The 22682-nt window shown below is 39.9% G+C and overlaps 2 protein-coding genes across 6 annotated transcripts; one reads left to right on the forward strand and one right to left on the reverse strand.

Annotated features, from left to right (window-relative positions):
* The first annotated feature begins 2617 nt into the window (after positions 1-2617).
* On the forward strand, positions 2618-10662 carry mbpa (myelin basic protein a). Of its 2 annotated transcripts, XM_085445945.1 has the most exons (8): positions 2618-2900; positions 4600-4695; positions 5190-5216; positions 7595-7615; positions 8027-8085; positions 8893-8976; positions 9089-9109; positions 9438-10662. In XM_085445945.1, the coding sequence occupies exons 1-8, from the start codon at positions 2781-2783 to the stop codon at positions 9592-9594; spliced, it is 585 nt and encodes a 194-aa protein (XP_085302071.1). In that variant the 5' UTR covers positions 2618-2780; the 3' UTR covers positions 9595-10662. The 2 variants fall into 2 exon arrangements, with proteins under 2 accessions (XP_085302071.1, XP_085302070.1); XM_085445944.1 differs by lacking the exons at positions 8027-8085; positions 9089-9109 and having other exon boundaries at positions 9438-9628.
* Positions 10663-15830: 5168 nt separating this feature from the next.
* On the reverse strand, positions 15831-22232 carry zbtb22a (zinc finger and BTB domain containing 22a). 4 transcript variants are annotated; one of them, XM_085446186.1, is made up of 4 exons: positions 21547-22232; positions 20022-20240; positions 18581-19352; positions 15831-18192 (listed from the first exon to the last, which is right to left on the reverse strand). In XM_085446186.1, the coding sequence occupies exons 2-4, from the start codon at positions 20226-20228 to the stop codon at positions 17114-17116; spliced, it is 2058 nt and encodes a 685-aa protein (XP_085302312.1). In that variant the 5' UTR covers positions 20229-20240; positions 21547-22232; the 3' UTR covers positions 15831-17113. The 4 variants fall into 4 exon arrangements, with proteins under 4 accessions (XP_085302312.1, XP_085302311.1, XP_085302310.1 ...); XM_085446185.1 differs by lacking the exon at positions 21547-22232 and adding an exon at positions 21417-21516 and having other exon boundaries at positions 15831-18189; XM_085446184.1 differs by lacking the exon at positions 21547-22232 and adding an exon at positions 21417-21516.
* Between the last annotated feature and the right edge of the window lie 450 nt (positions 22233-22682).

Genomic DNA, 22682 nt, shown 5'->3' on the forward strand with positions numbered 1-22682 from the left:
CAAATACAACAAACTCAGCAAGTCATAAATCTTGCTGGAATAGTTACAAATGTGTTACTTGCTAAAGAAAATGTTACTTAATTTGATTTTCTGTCTACGCTTTCCCTTCACCCCAAAACCAGTTTCGACCAGTGGTTGCCTCTCCGTGATCCTGACTCTGCTGGAGGTTTGTTCCTGTCAAAAGGGAGTTCTTCCTCCCAACGTTTGCCAAGTGTTGCTCATAGGGGATTGTCAGATTTCTCAAGTTCTTTCTTATATATACATGATAACAGTCAGTCTGCTGCAAAACAGGGACTGAGATGAAAGATAAATAAATAGAAATACTGCTGTAAGGCTGAAACTTTCATGATTAGATTTTTTGAATTTGGGTGAAAGCAGGAAAAGAAAACAAGCCCTAACATCCCAGACTGAAACTGTCTGCAGACATTCAGCCTCTGATGTCAGCAGGAAAGAGAAATGAGTCCCAAAACAAATTATCCTGTAATGATTCACAACAATATGACAGCACGAGTGAGGAGAAACAGTTCAGAGCTTGTTTGTTTCAAAATTATATGCCCATCAAGCAGAACAAGATTTTTTTTAATCTTATTTCCACGTTTAGCACACCGCGTACACATATTACTTAAAAGTAAAACCAAAAAGTGCGCAAGCCAGGCAGCTCACAACAGTCAACACTAAATAGACCATTATGTACCACAAATATATATTTGTGGTACATAATATTTAGAGTTTAGTCAATAAGTAAAATATAAATACTAAAAACGTGTTAACTAAAATTTGTGATCACATGATAAAGAAAAGCTAAAAATAAGACTGTTGGTGGAAACTGAGAAGCCAGCAGGATCTCTTCATTATCAGGCCACATGACAGCTCACCCACTCATCAAGCTCGGCCATTCATTCAACATCCAAGTTATTTAGAGGCCTGCCTCTGCAACCCACTGGATATGCAACTGGCTTGGTTTGTCATTGGTATCCACAGATGCACTATGTACATGTCTTTTTATCTGTGATTACCATAATAGAGGTTTTTATTGAAATATACAAATGTTTGTTGTGTGCAAGTGATCTGCAGATGGTGGTTTTGATTAGATTGTAGATGATTGAAAAGGCAGGAACCAATAGCCTATAGATCTCAGCTGCTGAGGTGAATGTGTGATTTACCTGCATGCGTGTATCAGCCAATGGGGCTCCCAAGGTTGGCACATGAATTACTCTGAAAATTAGTTCAGAGTTTAAAAATGGGTGGCATGGTGTTGCAGCGGTTAGATGGCTCTGGGTTTGAACCTGCTTCTTTGTGAAGTTTGCATGTTTGCATACCAGTTTCCTCCCACAGTGGTATGTTAGACATGCATGTCATTGGTGGTTCAATCATTAGCCATATGTGTGTGTTATTTGCATCTCTGGCTTAGTATCTGAATCTGAATTGGATACAAAGTTTAGAAAATGTTCAGAAGCTTGAAAGAATGTCTTACTATTTATATTAAAACACTAAAACATTGTTATTAAAAATATGGAGACTGTTCCTATAAAACTTCCACTTCAGTAACGTGGCCAAAATCCCCACTTTTCACTTGCTTTATGTTGTGCGATATGAACACATATGAATTTAAGCCATGTTTTTCCAGTTTAACCTGTTTGTTTTCTATAAACATTTCTGCTTGACTTGAAATAAGAAACAATCAACAACAAAAAGACATCTGTTGCAAAATATTAATATTCTGATGCTGCATGGGTGTTTTCTAACACAGCTCGCTGCTCAACAGATCGTGCTTTGTCTGCCGACTGCCGCAGCCGCTCTGGGTGAAACAACACATGCAGGACTCCTTGTAATGTTGTTAAGTGGTACAATGAGAAAATAAATTTACACTCTACACTGCTAAACAGCCATGGATCGTTCTGTGAAACACTGACGGCTAACAAAAATATTCACTCCAAGGTCTTCAGGAGCAAATGCAGTTTGCTCAATCATCAATAAGCTGCAGATGCTTTCAAGGCAGCTACCTTTTATTTATTTTTTTGCAGATTTAAACTTGGTGCATTTGTACTTTTATTGGCATTAAAGCATAAAGCTGCAGTTTTCAAGTCCATGGCACAGATCTTGTTCTCCTGTTAGTTATAAACTGAAATAACTGGAGCTCTTCAATGGCTTTGGCTTAAAGACACCGAAACGGAGCAAATGCAATGTGCAAAGTCACCTCAAGTTTATTTTATTACTGTGCAGACAGATAATTGGCCTGTGTTCACAGGTTTTTGTCTCTTTCACACCATAGTCTTTCCTTTTCTTAATCTGGTGACTGTACATCCAATTCAAACACAATGCATGAAGAAGATATATGGGGCCGATGCAACAATGGCCCCACAGTGCTTCGGGCTGCTTTGCATCAGGGTGTGAGTTCAGACTCAGAGATAACCCTTGTTGTCCCTGCGGCCGGGGTGAGGCAGATGGGGAGAGGAACAATGGCCGGGCCCATGCGGAGGGCGGCAGTGACTGACACAGCCACTGAAGCTCCAAAGAATGCCTGGAGCTGAGCCAGAACCATGGACATCACCAATGCAAACCCCCCCACCCTCACCAACCTGACCCTCAGTATGTCCCATGGTGCCCTTGGGCCAAGGGGATGACACCTTCAAAGACAGCCCCTGAGCGTCAGATGGGCTGCAAACCACCCTGAAGGAGCAGCAGAGACGGGTTTTGGCACTGTGAGCTTTGGAATAGCTTGGAAGAGGACTACTGAGTAAACAGAGAGGTCAACGCCACCAACAGCAGCAGCAGCTAGCATGGCTACAGCGAGCACCTCAGGGCAGAGCGCTTTCGGGCTCGGGAGGAAAAAGAAGAACCCCGGTCTGATGGATCAGATTAGCAAATTCTTTGGAGGAAACAAAAAGAAGAGGAGCAAGGTGAGCATCCATCCATTTAAAAGGACAGTTTCATCCTCAGCTTAACCCAGTTTTAAACTTTTACTTAGTTAATTAGATACTTTGTGCCAAGCTGTGGTCTGTAAGCCAATTCATGCATATATTAATTTTTACATATAAATAATAATGTGGTTACAATAATAATGCAATTAATATGATTAATAACTTGTGTTTTTATCTTAAAAAGTGAAATATTAAAAAGAAATGTCCTCATAAACTAAAGTGAGACTTTGTGGATGATTAGAGGTTAGGGGAGGTGATAATTCACTTCTGCAGTTTATATTATGACAGTTTGCTTTTAAATATTTAAGCAATTTTGAATTTTCTTGAGCAGAGTTGAGATTTCTTTGGTTTTACTGCTTGTACTTCACATTCACCTGCAGACCTTATCTGTTAATTAAAATCCACTTATTTAAGCGTCAGTGTCCTAAAGCACTGAGGTTGTTTTGTATGTCAGACACCATCTCTGTGATGTTTCACTGAGTACTGCACTATGTAAAAGCTCACACTCAAAATTACTGTATGTACTGTGGGCTGTGGATTTTTTTTTTGCCTCCCATCTTCAGCTTTTTTAAAATATATATATATATATTTTTTTTTTTTTGGAGGGTATGAGTAACTCAAAAATCCATCCAGTTGCTTTGGTAGCTTTGCCCCGATGCACTGTTTTATTTTGTTTTTCTTGTTATCTTGCAAAATGCTGCAAAGAATCTAATATAAAGGCTCTAATACAGTCCCATTGAGATCTTGTGAAGGAAAAAACAGGCCTCAATGTGGATGCATGTAAATTTAGTCTGTAATATCTGTCTGACCATGAGCTGCAGCAGATAGAAAACATCAGACAAAACCCCTTTCAGATTTCAAGATTCAACAGTATGTGATGGGAGGGGCCCTTCTGCTGCTTCCAAACTGCTTTCATCTGCTATCTGAGGCTGTTATTCTGAGTAGGCAGAGCGCAAGGACGCCAGATCTCAGAGATTTCTTGAATTTTATTGTTTGTGTGTTTCACTCTTGTATTTCAGCCTTTCTGTGACTCATTTGCAAGACAGACAGAAAACAACAGAAAGCAAAAAGATGCGTGCCTGCACATATCTCGCTTCTTTATTCGGACTTCTTTGTATTCATTAAATATAAGACCAAGTAAAAAAAAATACAATAACTGTCATAGAGGCAGAAACCTTCCCCTGATTGGCTTCCCACATAAACAGAGGCTTACAGCAATATGTAGGGGTTGCTTCTGATCTCACAGCTCGCCTTAGATGACCATCAGGGATACATCTCCTCTCATTGTCTTCATTGCTTTTGCCTTTAAAACTTTAAAGTCTTTAATTCCCAGAACACTCAATTTTTTTCTAAAAGGAGTGTTTATTGAACCCTTGAACCTTGAACATTTACAAAATCATTAAAAATTGATTTGCATATATGAGGTTTAATCTGTATCATCAGTCTTAAAAACATCATCTTGATAATTTCCTCTCTGTCACTGAGATCTGACAACAATTAGGAAATATCAAAGCTATAATTCTGCAGCTGCATGGTGCTGACTTTCATCAGAGAAAGTGAGCTCATCCCAATCTGTTCTATCATGAAGACACTGCAGAAAAATGAATGTTTCATACAGTCAGATGAACATGTGTTAAACAAATATATGCAGTTACTTGACCTCTGCTTATCTTCTCAGGGGTCTTTCCGGGGTCATCTGGCCGCCTCACCCCAGCAGTCCTCTTCCCGCCGTCGGACTAATGAAAATGCTGTTGTGCATTTCTTCAGGAGCTTTGTAAGTTCCACTTGCACGCACACGTTATTCATGCCATTCCATACATGTTTTACTTACCTTTATAAAAGCTATTTTTTGTTGCTGGGTCACGCTAACCCCGCCGAGCGTCATTCAGTTAAATTTGTTTGATGTAATCCCCTGAAATTGCCAAAAACTGCATAACTCATAATGCGGAAAAAACAAATTTCCTCCAGTATTTTCTTTGGCTCTAACTCTTGGCATCAACAGTGTGGCAATGTTTGTTTGTTTGTTTTTAAAAACAGCTGGTTAAATTGTTTTTCCTCGCCTATCTCAGTGATTAGCGCGCGCATGACTCCTTCATTTGCATATTGTTAAAAAAGATTTTGGGGAAATTTCAATCAGCAGCTCAGCACTTTTTGTTTATTTCATATCTGAGTTTGTTGCTCTGTTTTTGTTTTGGTTTTTTTTGCTCTGAACAATCAGTCACTCTCTTGTTGTTGTTGTTGCTGTTGTTGTTGCTTGGTGTTCCTCAGGTTTCCTCTCCTCGTCCTAAATCCAGGGTGAGTCCCACTTTACCCATATCTGTTTTTAATTATTCCAAAGGTTTAACCACAGGATGAAGATAAAGTGTTTTTGCAGCAATCAAAGGTTAAAATAATCACTCTTTATCATTTCAGGTTTAAATTCAATTTTGTTGATGAAGTGCCAAAACAAAGTCAAAACAATCACCTCACCTTTTTATAGTTAAATAGAGATCCAATCATTTTAAAGAGGAAAGCCTAACAGTCAGATGAACCCCTGTGAGCAAGCGCTTGGCATCAGTGGGAAGAAAGAACTGCCATTTAACAGGAAGAGGACTCCAGCAGAGCCAGGCTCAGGGAGGAGCAGCCATATGCTGCAGTCTTTAGGGGGTGAAGCAAAGGAGAAGAAAGAGAAGGGATCAATATAGAGACAAAGACATTATATAGTAAGATAAACTGAATGTTACAAAAGCCCCTCAGTTCATTCCTCTGTCTTAAGCTGTTTAAGCTCATTTCCCTCTAAGGCCACACCTTTTTTTTTTTTATCAAAACCTCTTCTGATTGGTTGTCACTTAGATAGGAAGCTACATTCATGTTTTATGCTAACCTCAAAAGGGGAAGTACCTAAAACTTGCATTCTATCCGAAGACCACAAGATGGCGACAGTTGTAGAAGCAAAAACGATTCAGGTCCTATACAAGTTTATATGAAAACTCCCTTTTTGACCTCTGCAAACACTTTCCTCCTGAGTCTATGGACTCAGTCACTTATTTTGGGTAATATTTAATCCAAAATTGAGTTTATTTCAGAAATCTTGTTAATACTGTCTTAAAAAGTGGAGATACAAAACCGCAAGCTAAAATTAGCCAATTTAGCAGATTTTACTGTTGGATATTACATCAAGAATTTTGCACTTTGCAGGCATCGATTATGCTTACTGTCAGTCTGCTAGGGTCTGCTCAGGCCTGAGAGATACAAATTTTAGTGTTAGATAATGAAGGTCTATGAGGACATTTGCAGTCCTGACTTTATTTTTTATTTTTTAATGTAATTCATTTTTTGTGTCTTGAATGCACCAACTGCACATGCACCCAGACTTCAAAGAAGTAAAACTGAAATCAATACTCAACTGTTGCCGATATAAATACACTCTGCTATAAAAGCAGCAGAATCAAAGTTCTTTATTTAGAGAAGCCTAAAAATGAGATTTGGATATTTGACCTAAAATCTGTCTCAGTGGTTACTTTACTGATACTGTCATGACTGCAAATTTCCCACCACAATTTCTGCTAATTGCATCTCACATCTTATTGTGGAAATTCACTTTACTCATTTTCAGCATTTTGCTGAAGGTGCCTTCATGTAATGGTTACAAAATCACTGGAGAGCCATGAAGTGTCCTGTGGATCTAAATGTGCACTGTGGGTCTTTCACCCATAAACAAATGGATGAAACAGAGTTCACCTGTGTTCACAGAGATTATCTAAATGTCCTACAAAGGAAAAAGCTGATATAATCACAGACAGCACTATAAGCCATAAATAAGAAAATATCAGATAATAAGATCATAATAGATAGAGACCTCTGCATCACCAGCGAGATTTTCTTTAACCGTAACCCACTTATTGTTTTTCTTTTTCAAACTGCCAGCAATAAACTGCACAAAAATGATATTTAATGTATTTTTTAATATTTGTCGGAAGGGTTCATAAACACGGTTTGGGCTTTGAAGGGTTAATGAAAGCTAAAATGTAATGTGTACCTAATTTCACACATCACCATGGTTGCTATCCTGGTGTTATCATGGTAACATAAACTAAAGCTGAGGCTGATTTTAGTGAGACAAATAGATAATTGGTTATAACTGAGCAAACCAAGACTGTGACCTGATGATGGTGCCATTATGTAATATTAAGGTTATAGTTCATACGTTTATTGAATGAATATCTGCAAAAAAAATATCATAGCAAGTCATCTTATTTATGCTGATGTTTACTAGATTATTAGTAATCCTCTGTGTGGGGATCTATCTGTATTCTTATATTTGTCTTATTATTGCAAAGCAATTTCTTTATAAGGGTCACATATTCCTCTAAAATGCAGATTCCCACTCTGGTACTGGATAAATACATTATCAAGGATCATGAGATAACTGGACAGGAAACGAAACCTTTTCTCTTTTTTTTATATGTGCATCCATTTTCAGTTTCTTCGTGGTTTTTTTTAGGAACCTTTACCGAAACATTTTTAAAAGCTAGATCATAGCAGTGGAGATCATGGAGGGACTGGATAAAATCAGAGTTTTCACATCGACTTGTCTGCTACCACAAAGCTAATCTGAGACCAGTGCAGGTGGCATCATAATCTTACTGTTGCTCATCTCACCATGTCGTTATCTGTTTCTTTTTCATGTCCAGTGGAGAGACGTCTTGGGTTTGGTACGTCACTCGATCCATCTCAAATTATACAAAAGCCCCACTGCTGACTGCGCCGCTCTGTGCGTCTGCAATCATCCCATTTAAATCTGTCTGTCAACCTCTTCTTTGCAACATGTCCTTTGTCTGCAGTGCACCTGTTTCCTAACCTACTTTGTGTTTCACTGCTTTCCTCCCTGAAGAGAAATACATTTTATACCGGAGCGCGATGAATCAAGTCGCATTCACGTCCTGATTCACCAGCATTCACACACAAGGCCTGAAAGGCACAGTTACAGCAGATCAGCCTGGATGAATGCCACAGAAAATCGATTTCATTCATTGACTTGCTGCTTGGAAATTATTGATACAGTTATTGACTTATTGATAAGTTCATTACACTTCAATTTCCCTCCCTTCTTTGCTTCAATCCAGAGCGACTCACTGCTTCTGGATGACTTTGAAATCGCTCAACTATTTATGAACCACAGCCGGTAAACGCTTTTTTCTTAGGACCTCTCCCCCCCCTCTCCTCTTTCACACCGCTAGTTCTCTGTAACACCTTCATCAACTTCTCCAGAGATGACTCACCGATCCATCTGTTCTGGTCTGCCACCTCCTTTGTGTCTTCTTATCTGTCCAGCCACTGTGGACAACTCTTTGTGTGTCATTTGATCAGCCACTTACACCCTTTGTGTCAGTGTCTCTTCTCATGGACCCCATCTTCTCCTTGTCATCCATCTTCTTTCCCCTAAAGGTTACTGTTAGGTGAAATCTGGTCCAGTCACACATTCATATTTCTCTCCTTTCATGTCTACTCACAATAACAGATCAAAGACAACTTTCTTCTTTGCTGTTGCAGAGAAACCACATACCTGCACTTTGTTATTTTGCACACCAATTCACTTTAAATATCAAAGAAGGAAATTCAACTCATAGCCAAACACAATGAAAGCACAAACCCAAATACCAAGGAGTCCATCCTAATGCATTTAAAGAGGATGGAGATCATTAAAAAGAAGGTTTGCAGTCATATTACGGGTGGTTATGTGTTTTTTGTGCAGCAACAGCAAAAACGGCGCCCTTTGTAACAAAATGTTAAGTAGTTTTTTTGTGTGTTTGGCATTTTGTTGAAGTAGTTTGATATCTCTGATTGTCTGGGGGAAAATATCTTTAATCTCATGGAGAGGAAAAGGCCGTCCATGTAAAATGAATTGCTTAAAGGTTATGCAGTGAGGCAATGCTGGATTCTGGAGCTGGTTCCAGTTCTCCACCTGTGCTTATAAGGCATCTTTTTCTAGGCCACGTCACCGCGTGCCGAGAGCACAAAGTCACCAGTCAGAAGGCGCAGAGACCAAAGCACGCTGTCCAGACTCTTCAACCTGGTGAGCTCGCAGAACGTTTGCCTCTTTGCGTTACCCAGAATTCCCCCTTTCTGCCTGTAAACCTGGATTTCACGATCACTGCTTCCTGTTTGTGTTTGCTCAAATGCAACAGTGATGTTCTCGTCAGAGATCAGTGAGTAGGATGTAAATACGATCATTTCATCATCATGCTTTTACTGCAGCCTGTCATCATAATAAACTAACAAGCTTTAGAGCCACATTTTCACTTTTACATGTAAGCCCAAATTCATCCAATGCCATCTACCTCGATGTTTTTGAGGCTTTATTTTCAGTGTGGATCAGCGCCACTAAATGCAACGTTTTTTTTGACAATCACCTCGTTCATGAACTTTCAACACTGTTTTAACCAAATATCTTCCCAGATTGCTCTTATCTGTGGCTGCGGCAGGAAAACTAATGTTTTTCTCAACCTCCTCATGTCCACTTCTTCTTCTCTCCAGGGAGAAGGCAAGTCCCGTGCACCCTCTAAACGCTGGAGCACCATCTTCTAAGCTCTCCACTGAGGACCAAACCGCAGATCCGACACTGACGAGACCAAAAGAAGAGACAGATACGCCTGCGGCAGACTCACGACCTCAAGAGATGTTAACAAACTAACACGATCCTCCTTTATCTTTAGACAGAGACACAACATTAGTGTAAAAATCCTCTTTTTATTTTTAATCCTACTTCTGAGGAATTATTTAGCTGTTTGTAAGAGGTTCAGTCATGCTTTTAGTAAAGTCTCCTACCATAAAAATCATTGTTTGATGGTGCTAGTGTCTGCTGTCTGAGGTTTGTTCATGGCAGGTGTTTGTTTCTTCTATGTCTGCTGTCGTCTGCATTTTGTACACGATTGATGCTTTATGGATCTCGCTGCTTCCTAGAAACACACAGCTCACACGACACACAAGCCAAACAAACTTTCACATGTGAAATCGTGACAGAGGGTGGTCCCGTTTCTGCTTGAGCATGTCACAAAGCCACACGTTTGTAAAATGCAACTGGAAACCTATAGAAGTAGTGGACTCTAATATTGTTTTTAACACCACTGCATAAGTTTTCTTTGCCTCAGTGTAATTAATCACCATGTATGATATTGATGCTTCCCAACTCTATCAAAACAAGATAAAAATGCCCTTTCGAATGCACTGTTTCACACCTGAGAAATGTGCTAAAACTATTCTGTTGTCTTTTCTGTAGCTTTTGCCTCATTTAGTGATTTTCTTTATCTGTTCTGTCGTCATTTAAGTTTTATGGTGATTTGTGTTTTTCCAGAGGATGGCTGACATGTTTTATAGCTGATGGTTAATTTGCAAGTGGTTCAAAAGGTTTAAGGATGAAGCAGCAAGTTGGCACGAGGAGCACAGTACTGTAGGACAGGATGTTGGATTCATGTGTTCTGACAAATATTTTGTGATTTATTTTTTTTTTGTTTGTAATAAATTACACTGCCACTCTTATTTCTACTTGATGTTTGTATGTTCACTTTAACTGAATGGTCAAAAGCACTGTAAAGATGAGATGGCTAATGTGTGGTGGTGCTACGGGAATAGGAACTGATACTTAAATAAGTGTTGTGTTTCCTCTTAATGTAAATTTCCTGTTTGTAATGTACAGCCTAACTTGCAATAAACACCTTTACTTTTTTCACATTTAAGAGTTATTAAATGTTTTAAAATCAGATCATTCCCTTGTCTTTGCTGCATTTTAATTGTTATGATTTACCAAACATATGATTCAAATGAGCTCTGAGCAAAAAATGTGACAACGAATGTGCACGCTAGCGTTCCTGCTGAACGTTAACCAGATAATAACACTTTCACGTCTGTGGTAAGGGGACAGTCTGCTAGGCTTAAAATGCCTGAAAACAAGTGGACACAACTAGTCGAATGCATAGACTGTATGTAAAAGATGGACTTTAGTCATAAAGATCAAGCCAGAAGTCCTTAAAACTGTTTTTTCTTTTCCTTTTAATAAGGTTTGATTTCATAGAAAGTGATGAGAAAATGGTTTTTAGATTATTTTGAACTCAGTTAAAAACTTTCCCGATGAGCTTCTTCTCAGTCAGTAGTTTCAAATATATGTGAAATATAGTCTCTGCTAGAGTTTAGGAGGAGGATAAAACACAAGACGCTTTAGAGCAGGGGTGTTCAACTCCAGGCCTCGAGGGCCGGTGTCCTGCAAGTTTTAGATGTATCCTTAGTGCAACACAGCTGATTTCAATGGCTAAATTACCTCCTGAAGTTGTCTTGAAGCTCTCCAGAGGCCTATAATGAACTAATCATTTGATTCAGGTGTGATGACCCAGGGTGAGATCTAAAACCTGCAGGACACCGGCCCTTGAGGCCTGGAGTTCCCCACCCCTGCTTTAAGGCATGTTTACCTTATGCATGATAAGTCGCTGGTGTATGAGAGTATCTGCTGTTTATTGGTGTCTCAGTCAGACCGAGCTCTCACTCCTCATGAAGTTAGGAACAGCAACAAATTCTCAGAACAGGGCCTCACATTAGGACTATAATAACCATATGTTTTATTGTTTTATTATTTGCTTCGAGCCCTGTGTACAGGAGCTGCATGCAAAAGGATCTTTTGTTAAAAGGCTTGGCGTAATAAGCAAATGCTTCAGCCAATACCTTTTGATTAGCCTTGTCTCATGCTTTCTTGCTTTGTGGTAGATCTTTGTTCTGTCTTCACTGAGATATTTAAATGCTAATCAATCAAATCAAATCAAATCATATGATGTCACGGTGGTTACGTTCTTGAAGAAAAACATAACCACCTATATACAGTCTATATTCTTAAGGTTGAACAGACCATAAAAATAGCTGCACTTCTAAAGCTTTATGCCTTTTTCCATTTAAGTAATGCAAAAAACAGTATAAAATATTGTATAGTGTCATGTTTCGCTGTGTGGCAGGCAGGATGAGGACCCAAATCCAGGACTTGGCACACGGAAAAGTAAAATTAAAACGGCAGCTCTATTTCCCGGAAAAACTCTACACTGAATACAAGAAAACGAAACCAGAAACATAAAACCTAGGGAAGTACACTACAACAGAGAACTTGGAGAATACTAGGAGCGCCGAAGACTCACACACAGCACTTAGCACTGACAGTATGACGTGACAACAAACAGGGGAAGACTGAGGGCTAAAATACACAGGCAGGATAACGAGACGACGGGGAACAGGTGGAAACACAGCTGGAACTAATCAGACATAAAGAGACAAGGGGACGCAAAACTAGATACACTGACATGAGACAAGGACTATCAAAATAAAACACAAAGCATGAGACATAAGCAATTTGACACAGAGACGTGGAAAATGACAGGCTCAGAACAGAAATGACTGTTTTAGTACCATTGGCATGCTTGCTGCTGCATTCGCTGTAAGTTATCGTGCCTCACATCACACATATTAAATTAATCATTAGTTTAATGTAAACAAACAACACAATAGTTCACACAGACACACTACACAAAGATAATGTACACAAAGTGTCCCTAATAATAATGTAGAAAATGAGCTGTTCATTGGTTCCGTTCCAATTTATCATGCTTACTTCCTATTTTGTTTCTATTTTGTCCTTGAGCACATGAATGTATGAAATATAGTGTGCTCTGTATGTGTATGTGTTGTATGTGTGTTGATGCTGAGGCACATTTGCAAGTATGCATAGAGGCATTGTGCAATTGTGAAATACCTTATGTTAAACTATTCATTTGTACAAAGGGCAGGCTTATAAGATTTCTTCTTGCACCGCTTCCCGTTATTATGAAGTTATATATTCTAACGTCTTAAATAAACTCAAATAAATAAAGAAATATAAATTTCTAGTACTATGAAAGAAAAAGAAAATTACATTTCTGCTCATTTAAGCTCATTTAAGGTAAGTAATAGCCTTCTACTGGAAGATTTGTAACCATACTTCATAAATTTTCAATATTTTACCCATTAAGAGTCTTTGTTGAATTGCCAAATTGTTTTAAAAAATTACAAAATTTGACCCTGTTACCTTCTTGCAGCTTAGAAGGCTTATAGTTTGACCTAGCAGCTCAAAAACTGAGAGGAAAAAAATGTAAACTGATAAGCCCCTGTTGTAACTCAGCAATGATCCATGCCATAAAAAGCTCCCAAACACTGCTGAAATATTCTCTCGAGGCCAGTCGTCTACGTCAGACGATAATCCCAATATCAAAGTCTTTTGCAGAGTGAAAAAAACAAGATCTCAACTACATCAAGCAGGACACTCTGTCCTACATTTAATTAAACACTAAACAAGGATGAGTCATCCTCGTTAGACTCCCTTGTCAATACTGAGAAGTGGGAAAAACAGTGTTTCTCATCATTAGAAATAACGGTGAGATAGAACTTTTCATGGACTACTGCCTCTAAAAGCAGAATAATCACTGAGCTGCTTATTCTCTGAATAATTCAACAATTGGCTCAGAGGTCTATAATCCATGTTACGTCACGCACATTTGAGCACTCATATAAAGAGCAAACTGTACACTCAGCCAGTTCATCTTCACAGTTAATCCAGCCATACAAGTGTCTAATGTGACAAAACATTACTATAAAATGATTTTTAACTGTACTGCAGTAACATTTCTCTCTAAGCTATAGGGCTCTGCAAGCCAAAAATGTGTATTTTCTGTGTTATGTCATTTCTTTCTTTGATGGTCAGGACCTCATGTTTGCTATTTCTATAGACTATCCCTTCTGAAAACACCCAAATATATTAATCAGCAGTCCCATTCACTGGCATCTCTAGATCATGTTATCACAGATAGTGTAGTTTTTGACTAGAATGGCTTGATGCAGTGTTGAGCTACAGAGACCTCTTGTGCCCCGTCATTGTGCTGCAAGGCAGCATTCTAAATGTGTTCTAATGGGGCAAATACTATATCCAAAAGCAGCACCTGTTTACTGAAATTTGAATTTCAGAATTTCTCCACTATAAAAAAAGCAATATGTTCTTATGCACACAACTCAGCAGGTGACTAAGAGCCAACAAACAGTTATTGAGACTGTTATGAGAATGACCATAAATGACCCAGGTTTTAAGATGAGCCTAAAGCTCGATTTAGACTTCTGCAGGAAAGCTGCATCCTAACTTACGTCGTAATCAGAAACTCCTTTTAGCCGTCCACCACATTTCCATGCCATTGAAGTCGAGGCAGCCTGCATCAACCCGATGTGTAGTTATTTTTTTCAGGAGGTGCACATCAGGTGGTGCACATCAGGCTACATGGAAGGTTACAGTGAAGGGTTAACATTGTAGATTTCCCAATGAAGCATTATTCATGCATTAATCTTCTACAATTAGCTACAATGAAAAACTAGTGTTCAATAAACTTGTAGCATTGTTAAAAAAAAAACATTCTAGTATGTTTCAGATCAGCCTCAGTGTTCTAGAATGTTTCTAAAATGTTTCTAAAATGTTCTAGAATGACCATCAATGTTTAGAATGTTGCACACTGTTGTTCTAGAATGATCACCAATATACACAGCACTTCAGCATTGTTTAAAACATACATTCTAGAACAGGGGTGTCCAACTCCGGGCCTCAAGGCCTCAAGTTCGACACCTGTGTTCTAGAATGTGCCGTGCTCTAGTAAGTTTAGAATCAGTCTCAGAGTTCTAGAATGTTTCACATTAGCATCTGTGTTCTAGAATGGCCATGAATGCTTAAAAATCAACTTCTGCATTCTGGAATGTTGCACACCGTTGTTCTAGAATGGCCACCACTATCTACACACTAGTGCTCTACGACAATCTCAGCATTGTTTAAAACATGAATTCCAGATTGTTTCAAATCAGCCTAAGGGTTCTAAAATTATCTGCAATGTTTCTTTAAACCTCAGTGTTTTATGTCCTCCAAAAACACACAGCAGTGTGGAATGTTGCTTAACAATCTTTTAATATTGACCAGTGGGAAAATGCCGCATATACAGTACTTTTCAAATACTTTTAGATAAGAGGCTATTCATCTAAAAACATTTCTAACTCCTCAAAAATGTAAGATTTGTTTATGTTGGTCAAATTTCCACTAGGAAGGGATTTTTCTTAACCGATGAAAGAAACTGCAAGAATCCACTTTAGTTGTGGATTTATTGGTGTTTACTGCATTCTTTCGTTTTAGAAAAGTACCAAACAGTCGACTGGTCACTCCTAAAATAATGTCTCCCTCTGGTGTTCATTTTGTTTTTTTTAAGTCTAATCATAGCCTCCTTCACTTACATCAACATCTCTAAGGACCTCATACTGATAGCAAAAATAAATGGTTCCCAAATACAACAGAGGAAATTAACAAAATCGACTCCAGTCACCGGAATTACTTTTTTTTTTTAAGTCAACTGCCTTTCCCAGTTATATATTGCTTTTGTTGAACCACTTGAATTTAAACTGATAGTCTCCACCTCAATCATATCTTAATAGCTTGATTTAAAATCCACTGTGTTAGCCTAAAATGGAAAAATTATAAATCAGTGTTCACACCCTGCAAGCCTAAATGTAACTGGTAGAGCTCGTCTCACAGGGAAGACGATCACACTTATCTACTAGAAACCCAAAGTCACCTGTTTCAACCTGGAAAAGATGCTAAACTTCATATAAATCTAACAAGCTATTCGGGAGCCCAGTGTTAGCCTCTCAGGTGCCAATACACTGACTGGCTTTGTCAGCAACTGCTAGATAAAGCTGTAATCTCATCACCATTGATTTTAAGTTTCTTTCTTGAGAAGTCATTTAACAAAATATTTAAAAATGGCCTCAGTGCTCTAAAATAACACACAATATTAAAATGAGCCTCAGTGACATGTTTTAAAATGATCACAGATCACCAAAACCAGGAAACAAAACTACTTTTATTACCATGATTTTTTTTTCTTCACATAAGTGACATCAGCATGGCACGGGAAAAAAGCATTTTTATCCTTGTGTTAAAGGTCAATGGCAAATAATTTATGTGCAAAATGCGAGAAATACATTCACAACACTGCTTGGTAGAGTTTTAAGCATCACTAAACAAAAACTGAGCCTATGTGACGCTGCAAAATGAAAAAGGATCACTTGAAATTAGAATTTTTTTTTTCTCATGTTTTTCAAAATAACCATGGCCTGTAAATAATGCACATGTAATGGACAAAACTGAAGCAGTGGCTCAAAGATTTGTTGCGTTATACATTTCCATCTTTTAAAGGGTTTATGTACATACAGCAGAAAGCTGACAAATCCTTTGGGATCACCAACACTTTAACTGATTACTAATTATCTGATCAAACTCTGAAAATATCAGTTTTACTTTTCATGTCTTTATTGAACACATTGAGTAATCCCACAGTGTTTATTCTAAAACGGTAAGTAAACTATTGAATTTATTTAGTTGGACAAACATTAACAGCATTGAGGCCAATAATATTTCCTGTTTTACTGCATCTTCCCAAACTCTTCTAAGCATCAGATTTAGAACTGCCGCTATAAACGTATTTACTCTCTCAATGCCTGCAAAGCATCCAGTTGGTGGATGGTAAGACTGACTTTTGTCTCAACTGTGCTCAGAAAATTATTACAGAACTGTTTTGGAACATCCATCTGGTCTTTTGCAAACTTATTTACTTAGCAAAATCCTTCCATTAACACTATTTGTTATTCAAAAGTTTTCTGTATATCTTTTAATTATTTTAGTAAGTGTAGATATATTGTTTGCAGATATATTGTGGCCTCTGTGGCCTTTGGAAAAAAAAGAGTAGTGCCTGTCCTATATTTCCACTTTATATAAATTTCAGAAAAGGCTTTGTAAGTAATCAGACTGTGTACACATTTGTTTATAGGGATAAGTGCCTCTACATCCCACAAGTCAAATCTCATTGCCTTAATTGGAACACCTGACTCCAAGCAGCTTTTCTGAGAACTCATTAGCACAAAGGTTCGCTTATTCTTTCCATCCAGCACTGAGTGATTGCTCAATGTTTCATAAATAAAAGAATGAAAAGTATAACTGCTTGTGTTCTTCGTTTATTCAGATTGTGTGAAGATCGGATGACATTTCATGGCAATTTAAGCAAAATCCTTCTTCAAACTTTACAGTAAGTGCTTTAAATCACCGTTTTCCACATAAACGTTTAATTTCAGGTAAAGCTCTCGCTGGCCTCCTCTTTAAAAACGTGACTGCCAGGGTCCAAGTTTTGCGTCTGGGTTCTTAGCTCAGCAACTATCCCAGAAACACTACCCAAAAGCCCACCCATCCCATCCTCTATCTCCTTATGAAAATCCACTTCCTCAACTTTCACCTGTCCTCCAGTGGGGAGAAAGGCTTCCCCTTCATCAAATCCATAACTGTAGCCATCATCCATATCTGCTGCTGCGCTTGCACTGTTGCTGTTCGCCGAGGAGCTGGAAGCAAGTCTCTCACATCGGGCCTGATGTCTCAGGAAGCTGTCTCTCCAAATGACTTTCTTCCCACAGAGGCTGCATTCATAGGGCCGCAGCCCTCCGTGGGTTTTAAGGTGCTTAGTGAGATGGTGCTTCATTTTGAAGGACTTTGTGCAAACAGGACACCCAAAGGGCCGTAAATTGAGGTGCTGCATCTTCACATGCCGGTCACGCATACTCTTCAGGGTGTAGGCTTTCCCACAGTGGCAGAAGTGTACTTTGCCCGTGTAGGGCGCAGCAGCGAGGGACACTGAGGATGATGAAGATGGGGTTGGAGGTGAAGGGGGCGGTGGAAATGCAGCAGAAGATGAGGACAAATGGCGACTGGAGGTAGGGGTCAAAGAGCCACCCTGCCAATTCACCTCCGCGCCCGCCACTGTAAAGTCAGGAGACACGGGGACCAAAGGCCGCTGGGAAACCTGTCCTGTGCCATCTTCAATCTCATCGTAAGTGCCTCTCCTATAGGTCGCTTCTGTGAAACATTCAAAATCCACATCCTCCTCTTCATCATCCTCATCTTTACTGCAGCTGCCGCCCTCTCCTTCCTGAGGCCTCTGCTCTTGCTGAGACCAGGCACCTGTTTGCCACTGAAGCCTCGCTGAGGACGGGCAGGAAGGGTCTGGAACTGCGTCACCTGTTTGGCAACCATGAAGACTGGGCAGGTCTGTGGCTGGATCGCTTCCTACCAAATCTCTTTGCTTCATCACGTCTGCACTCTGCTTCCCTGCAACATGTCCAGCTTCGTCATTTTCATTTGAAACTGAGTGAAAGTCTGCTGAAGACAAGAAGGAACAAAAGCACAGTTTATTAAATTCACTGGGAAAATGCACAAAGAGAAAGAATATATGACCCAGCTATCTGGTCAGATTCAACATTATTTATATTTATATCCACTGCTGACGTAAATCAGAATTTCACTAAATTGAAACCAATAAATAAAATATTTAAATTCTTGTATTTATTTTATAATATATAAACATATTAACTTTCAGTAACATTTACAGTAAATGTCAGGGCACTGCTGTCAGTCCAAATCATCCCCACAAAAGCTGCAAATTTCTTTATATTTGGAAAAAAACTGCTGTTCAAGAAAAGTAAAAATCCTAATAACAAATAGTGTCTAAAAAGGATTCTTTAATGCTGTTCATATTTGTCCATCTTACCACAGTGTCCCATTTGTGCAAAGCCTTCCTTCTTCCCCGTCTCTTCTCCTACTCCTTCATCCGCCTCAATCTCTCTTCTCTCACTCCTCCTCTTATCCTGCGTCTCATCACCATCCCCACTCTCTCTATTCTTATCGAGTGGTCGATCAGAGGTCTGTGGTGCCCCCCGCTGTTGAAATCTGACTTTCTGCTTTAAAGCCTCAGCACCCAAAAACCCCCCATGGTGCCGGGCATTGTGTCCAGGTCCGTCATGAGTAAAGTGACTCGTCTTAGCATTGCACGATACCCATGTCTCCTCGCAGCTGGTGTAATCAGTCTCCACATAGCCAGGAAGGCTGTCCAGCTGTGAATCAGCCAAGTGCTGGGCTGACGAGGGTCGAGGGCGTCCCCATCTTGAGAACTGCTGTGGGCGTCTCCATGTAGCCAAAGGAGGCAGTGAATCTGGCTTCTTCTCCCTCCTCCTTCCCTCCCTTTCTGCATACAGGCACTCCGTGCTGCTCGGGGACTGCTGGCGAGATGCAGAGCCGGGGTGAGCTGCGGCGGCAGCCTCCCCAGAGGCGCCCTCTGCTAAGGACCGAGGCCTCTTCAGGATCTCGGTGCATTTGTCCACGATGTGCCACATCTGGAGGAAACTGGCCACGGTGACATAGTTGACGATATCGTCATGCACGATGCTCAGCTGGCCAGTGTACGCAGAACTCAGGACGCTCTCAAAGGCAACTGGGTCCATGACTGAGGGCAGGGAGACAGTTGTAACATTTTTCAGTAACACCTGTGAAGAGACAGAAACAAAGACACACTTTGACATCTGGACTAAAATATACACATAAACAGGTTTTCTGCCAGTGTTTTACAAACCCAGTGCCTTTACAAAAACAAACTGTTGCTCAGTTTGTTATCCATTTTAAACATAGAAAAACAGCTAAAGAAACTATAAGGGAGGCTTAAGACACCTGCTTTTTATACAAAAGCTAGGTTTCCGCTAACTGGAGTCACTGATGTGGACATTTCCACCATGTTTGTGCTGTTTGATGAAATTATCTGAGCTACTGTGAGGTACAGACTACCCAAGGATTTTCTGCTTCAGTTTTGGCGAGTGAAATTCAAGTATTTTATCATAACCATCAGCTTATGTTACTACGTATTAATTAGCAGGTATCTTTTTCAGTGGATTGCACTCCAACAGTTAATAATACAGCTTTTAAACATGTTTGCCAGCTGTGGCCAAAATGTAAATATTAAAGCTCAAAATGTGGAGTAGAAAACATGTGGGTGATATGCTCATAAAGGCTGTGAAGTGGTGTCTCTCCCTTCGTCTCTTGTCACCCACTCTACATGCAGAGATGATTTTAGGTATTCTAATAGTGCTATATTACTGGAGTGCAACATCAGACAGTAAACCCCAACAACTTCAACCCTGCATTAATATGCTCTGCCCTACCTGATCATGAAAGTAAGGTGAGGATGCAGCGAGGACACAGCGGTGAGCCCTGAACACTTGACCTTGCACCTGGATGGAGAGATCGCACAGCCTGCCTTCCTCCCGCTGCCGGTTCAGATTGTCCAAAACAGCTGCTCTGGCGCCTGGGAAGCACACCTGGACCGTCAAACCGGCCGGAGCCACAGACCCACTGCAGGTCGGATCCATGGTCAGAGAAACCTAGAGGAAAGGCACAAAAGTTGTCAGTTGTTTTCTCATATTTTACTACACATGTAGTTATTATTTTTCTAATCCACACTTATACATATAATGCATTATAGACTAATATATGTTTTGTTACGCCATTAAAATATGCAATAACACTGTCTGGTTTCCACAAAAGAAGGCTGATAACATTCACCGCAGAAAAGATCAGCTGGTACATTAATCTATTATCCTCTGATTGATCTTTAATTGCTTACGAGTAATTTCATGAAGACCAATTTTACCTCATCATTTTACCTCAAATGTCAGGTAAAACACTGCTAATATCAGTGTTATGGAAAATATGCTGTTTGGTTCCTGTACCGAAGAACTCAACACTATCAGGGCTTAACAACTATTGACTAGCTCCCTCACACCAGAGACTTGCCTGGGCCCACCGGTGAAGTAGTCTAGGAGGAATTGTCTACCTCTGAATGTGAATAAGACCACAGTTACGGTGACTAACTTCAGAAGGAAGAGGGCAGCTACATAGCCAAGACCTATCCTGGGACAAGGTGTTGAAGTAGAGGGCTACTCCAGGCATCCAAATCAGGAAAACCAACACAGATTGTATACAAGAAGGGTAATAGGAGACTATTTCCTAAAGAAACTGAGATCCTTCAAAGCATCCAACAAAATGCTGCAGATCACCCAATTTTAGACTTTGCTGAAGTCTGCTGGGGAGCTGGTGACTCCAACATACTGAATAAACTGATCAGACAGGCTGGCTCTGTGACTGGCTGCACACACGACACTTATGAAAGAGCTGTGGTCGAGACGAGGCCACTGAACAGTCTGCTATCCATCATAGATAATCTTGACCACCCTCTGCAACACTTACTAAACAGACAGCAGAGCCTGCCTCAGATACACTGCCACAAGGAGAGATATACAAAATCTTCCCTTCCACATGCCATCACACTCTATAATTCAATACATCCGCCTACCAGAAAGCCATCTGCCAGATAATCCGGGTGTTATCTTTAATGTTCAATTTAAGTGCTGTAACGATAGCATTTCCCGAATATGGGATAAATAGGGCTGATTTATTAATAACCACCTGTGTTCATCCCGAATAATTTACCACCTGGTGATTACTGCTCACGTCGATGCTCTACTATTTCACCATCTACTTTTAAAGGCGGCACTCACACGATGAAGGGCTGAAGACATTCGCTCCTTAGTTTTTGGTTCATTGTTTATATTCCCTGGGTTAAGCTAGCTTTTAGCTACATTAGCCAGTCAACAGTTAGCCCAGTAAACGTTAGTTTAATGACTTTACCTTCGATGAGCCGAGATTTTGTTGTTTTACATGGAGCCTCGCTGACTATTTGCAGCAAAACGTCACTGGTAAACTCCACATGCTAACCGCCATCTCAAAAAAATCACGCTAATAAAACGAGGCTAACGGCAGCCTGCCCGCAGGCGCAGCTGCTGCTTATAGCCAGTTGACTAAGCAGCATCCTCATACGGTGTGAGTGGGTGTTTAGTGTAAACGTCGGTTAGAACTGTCACGAAACGCCATCACACGTTAACCTGTTGATTCACCTGCCGCTGAATAAACAATAGCTGCATGGACAATTATTAAACGTTACTGACAGACCCATTGTTACATGTATTGACAGAGCCCAATCCCCGAGAAACTGGCTGCAATCCAGCTGGAGGCCCAGCAGGGGGCGCTCCGGAGATATTCAATTAGCTGACAGTGCAACACGGATAAAACAACAGCTTCTAGACAAAACGGTCAATGTGTAATTTAATTTTCGCATATCTCATCGATAATGGGCCTGTACTGAAATAAAACGATGTTCCTGTCCTTTAGTTAGTCCTCACAGAGAAGCTTATGCTGCCCAAAAGCTAGCATTTTGCTAAGACACACGTTTCTACAAGCGTTAAATAAACAGTGGAAGAAAAGTTAAACCGCAACAGAAAACAACATGTGTGATGGTTGTGGTGGTTGAACGGGACGCTGCCAGGAGGTTAGTTGCTAGAAATTCTCAGCTACTGGTGGATTCATGCCCAAAAGTAAAATGGCGGATGCAGTAAAGCGGCTCATAGTGCTGTGAAAATAAATAAAACCGCCAACGTTTATCTCCAAACAAAATATCATAAAAATTTCAAATTTTCCTCAATGAAGTTTACACTTTTAAAAATGCAAAAGATAAAATGAAAATGAAATACCCCCACCCACCCCTTGCACCTAAATAAAGTTCAAGGTTCTTTATTTGTCACATGCATAGTTATACAAGTATAACATACAGTGAAATGTAGCCTGACACGCTCCTCGACATGTGCAAAAATTGGGGGGGGGGGGGTGTAGAGGAAGAACATTTTATATATATATATATATATATATATATATATATATATATATATATATATATACACTGGGTGAATGTGCAGTAGTAGCAGCAAGCA

Source organism: Copadichromis virginalis, linkage group LG22 (genome assembly GCF_057382275.1).
Source record: "Copadichromis virginalis isolate Kocher_CV1m ecotype Utaka linkage group LG22, C_Virginalis_male_GT1.1, whole genome shotgun sequence".
Classification (NCBI taxonomy): domain Eukaryota; kingdom Metazoa; phylum Chordata; class Actinopteri; order Cichliformes; family Cichlidae; genus Copadichromis; species Copadichromis virginalis.

Excerpts from the sequence above, each read along its gene's own strand:
- mbpa (XM_085445945.1), top strand. The coding sequence starts at position 2,781 with ATGGCTACAGCGAGCACCTCAGGGCAGAGCGCTTTCGGGCTCGGGAGG. Across the intron at positions 2,901-4,599 it reads ACAAAAAGAAGAGGAGCAAG|GGGTCTTTCCGGGGTCATCT; the intron begins GTGAGCATCCAT and ends TTATCTTCTCAG. Across the intron at positions 5,217-7,594 it reads CTCCTCGTCCTAAATCCAGG|TGGAGAGACGTCTTGGGTTT; the intron begins GTGAGTCCCACT and ends TTTCATGTCCAG.
- zbtb22a (XM_085446184.1), bottom strand. The coding sequence starts at position 21,437 with ATGTCTTCAGCCCTTCATCGT. Across the intron at positions 19,353-20,021 it reads CACCTTACTTTCATGATCAG|GTGTTACTGAAAAATGTTAC; the intron begins GTAGGGCAGAGC and ends GTCTCTTCACAG. Across the intron at positions 18,193-18,580 it reads TGCACAAATGGGACACTGTG|CAGACTTTCACTCAGTTTCA; the intron begins GTAAGATGGACA and ends TCTTGTCTTCAG.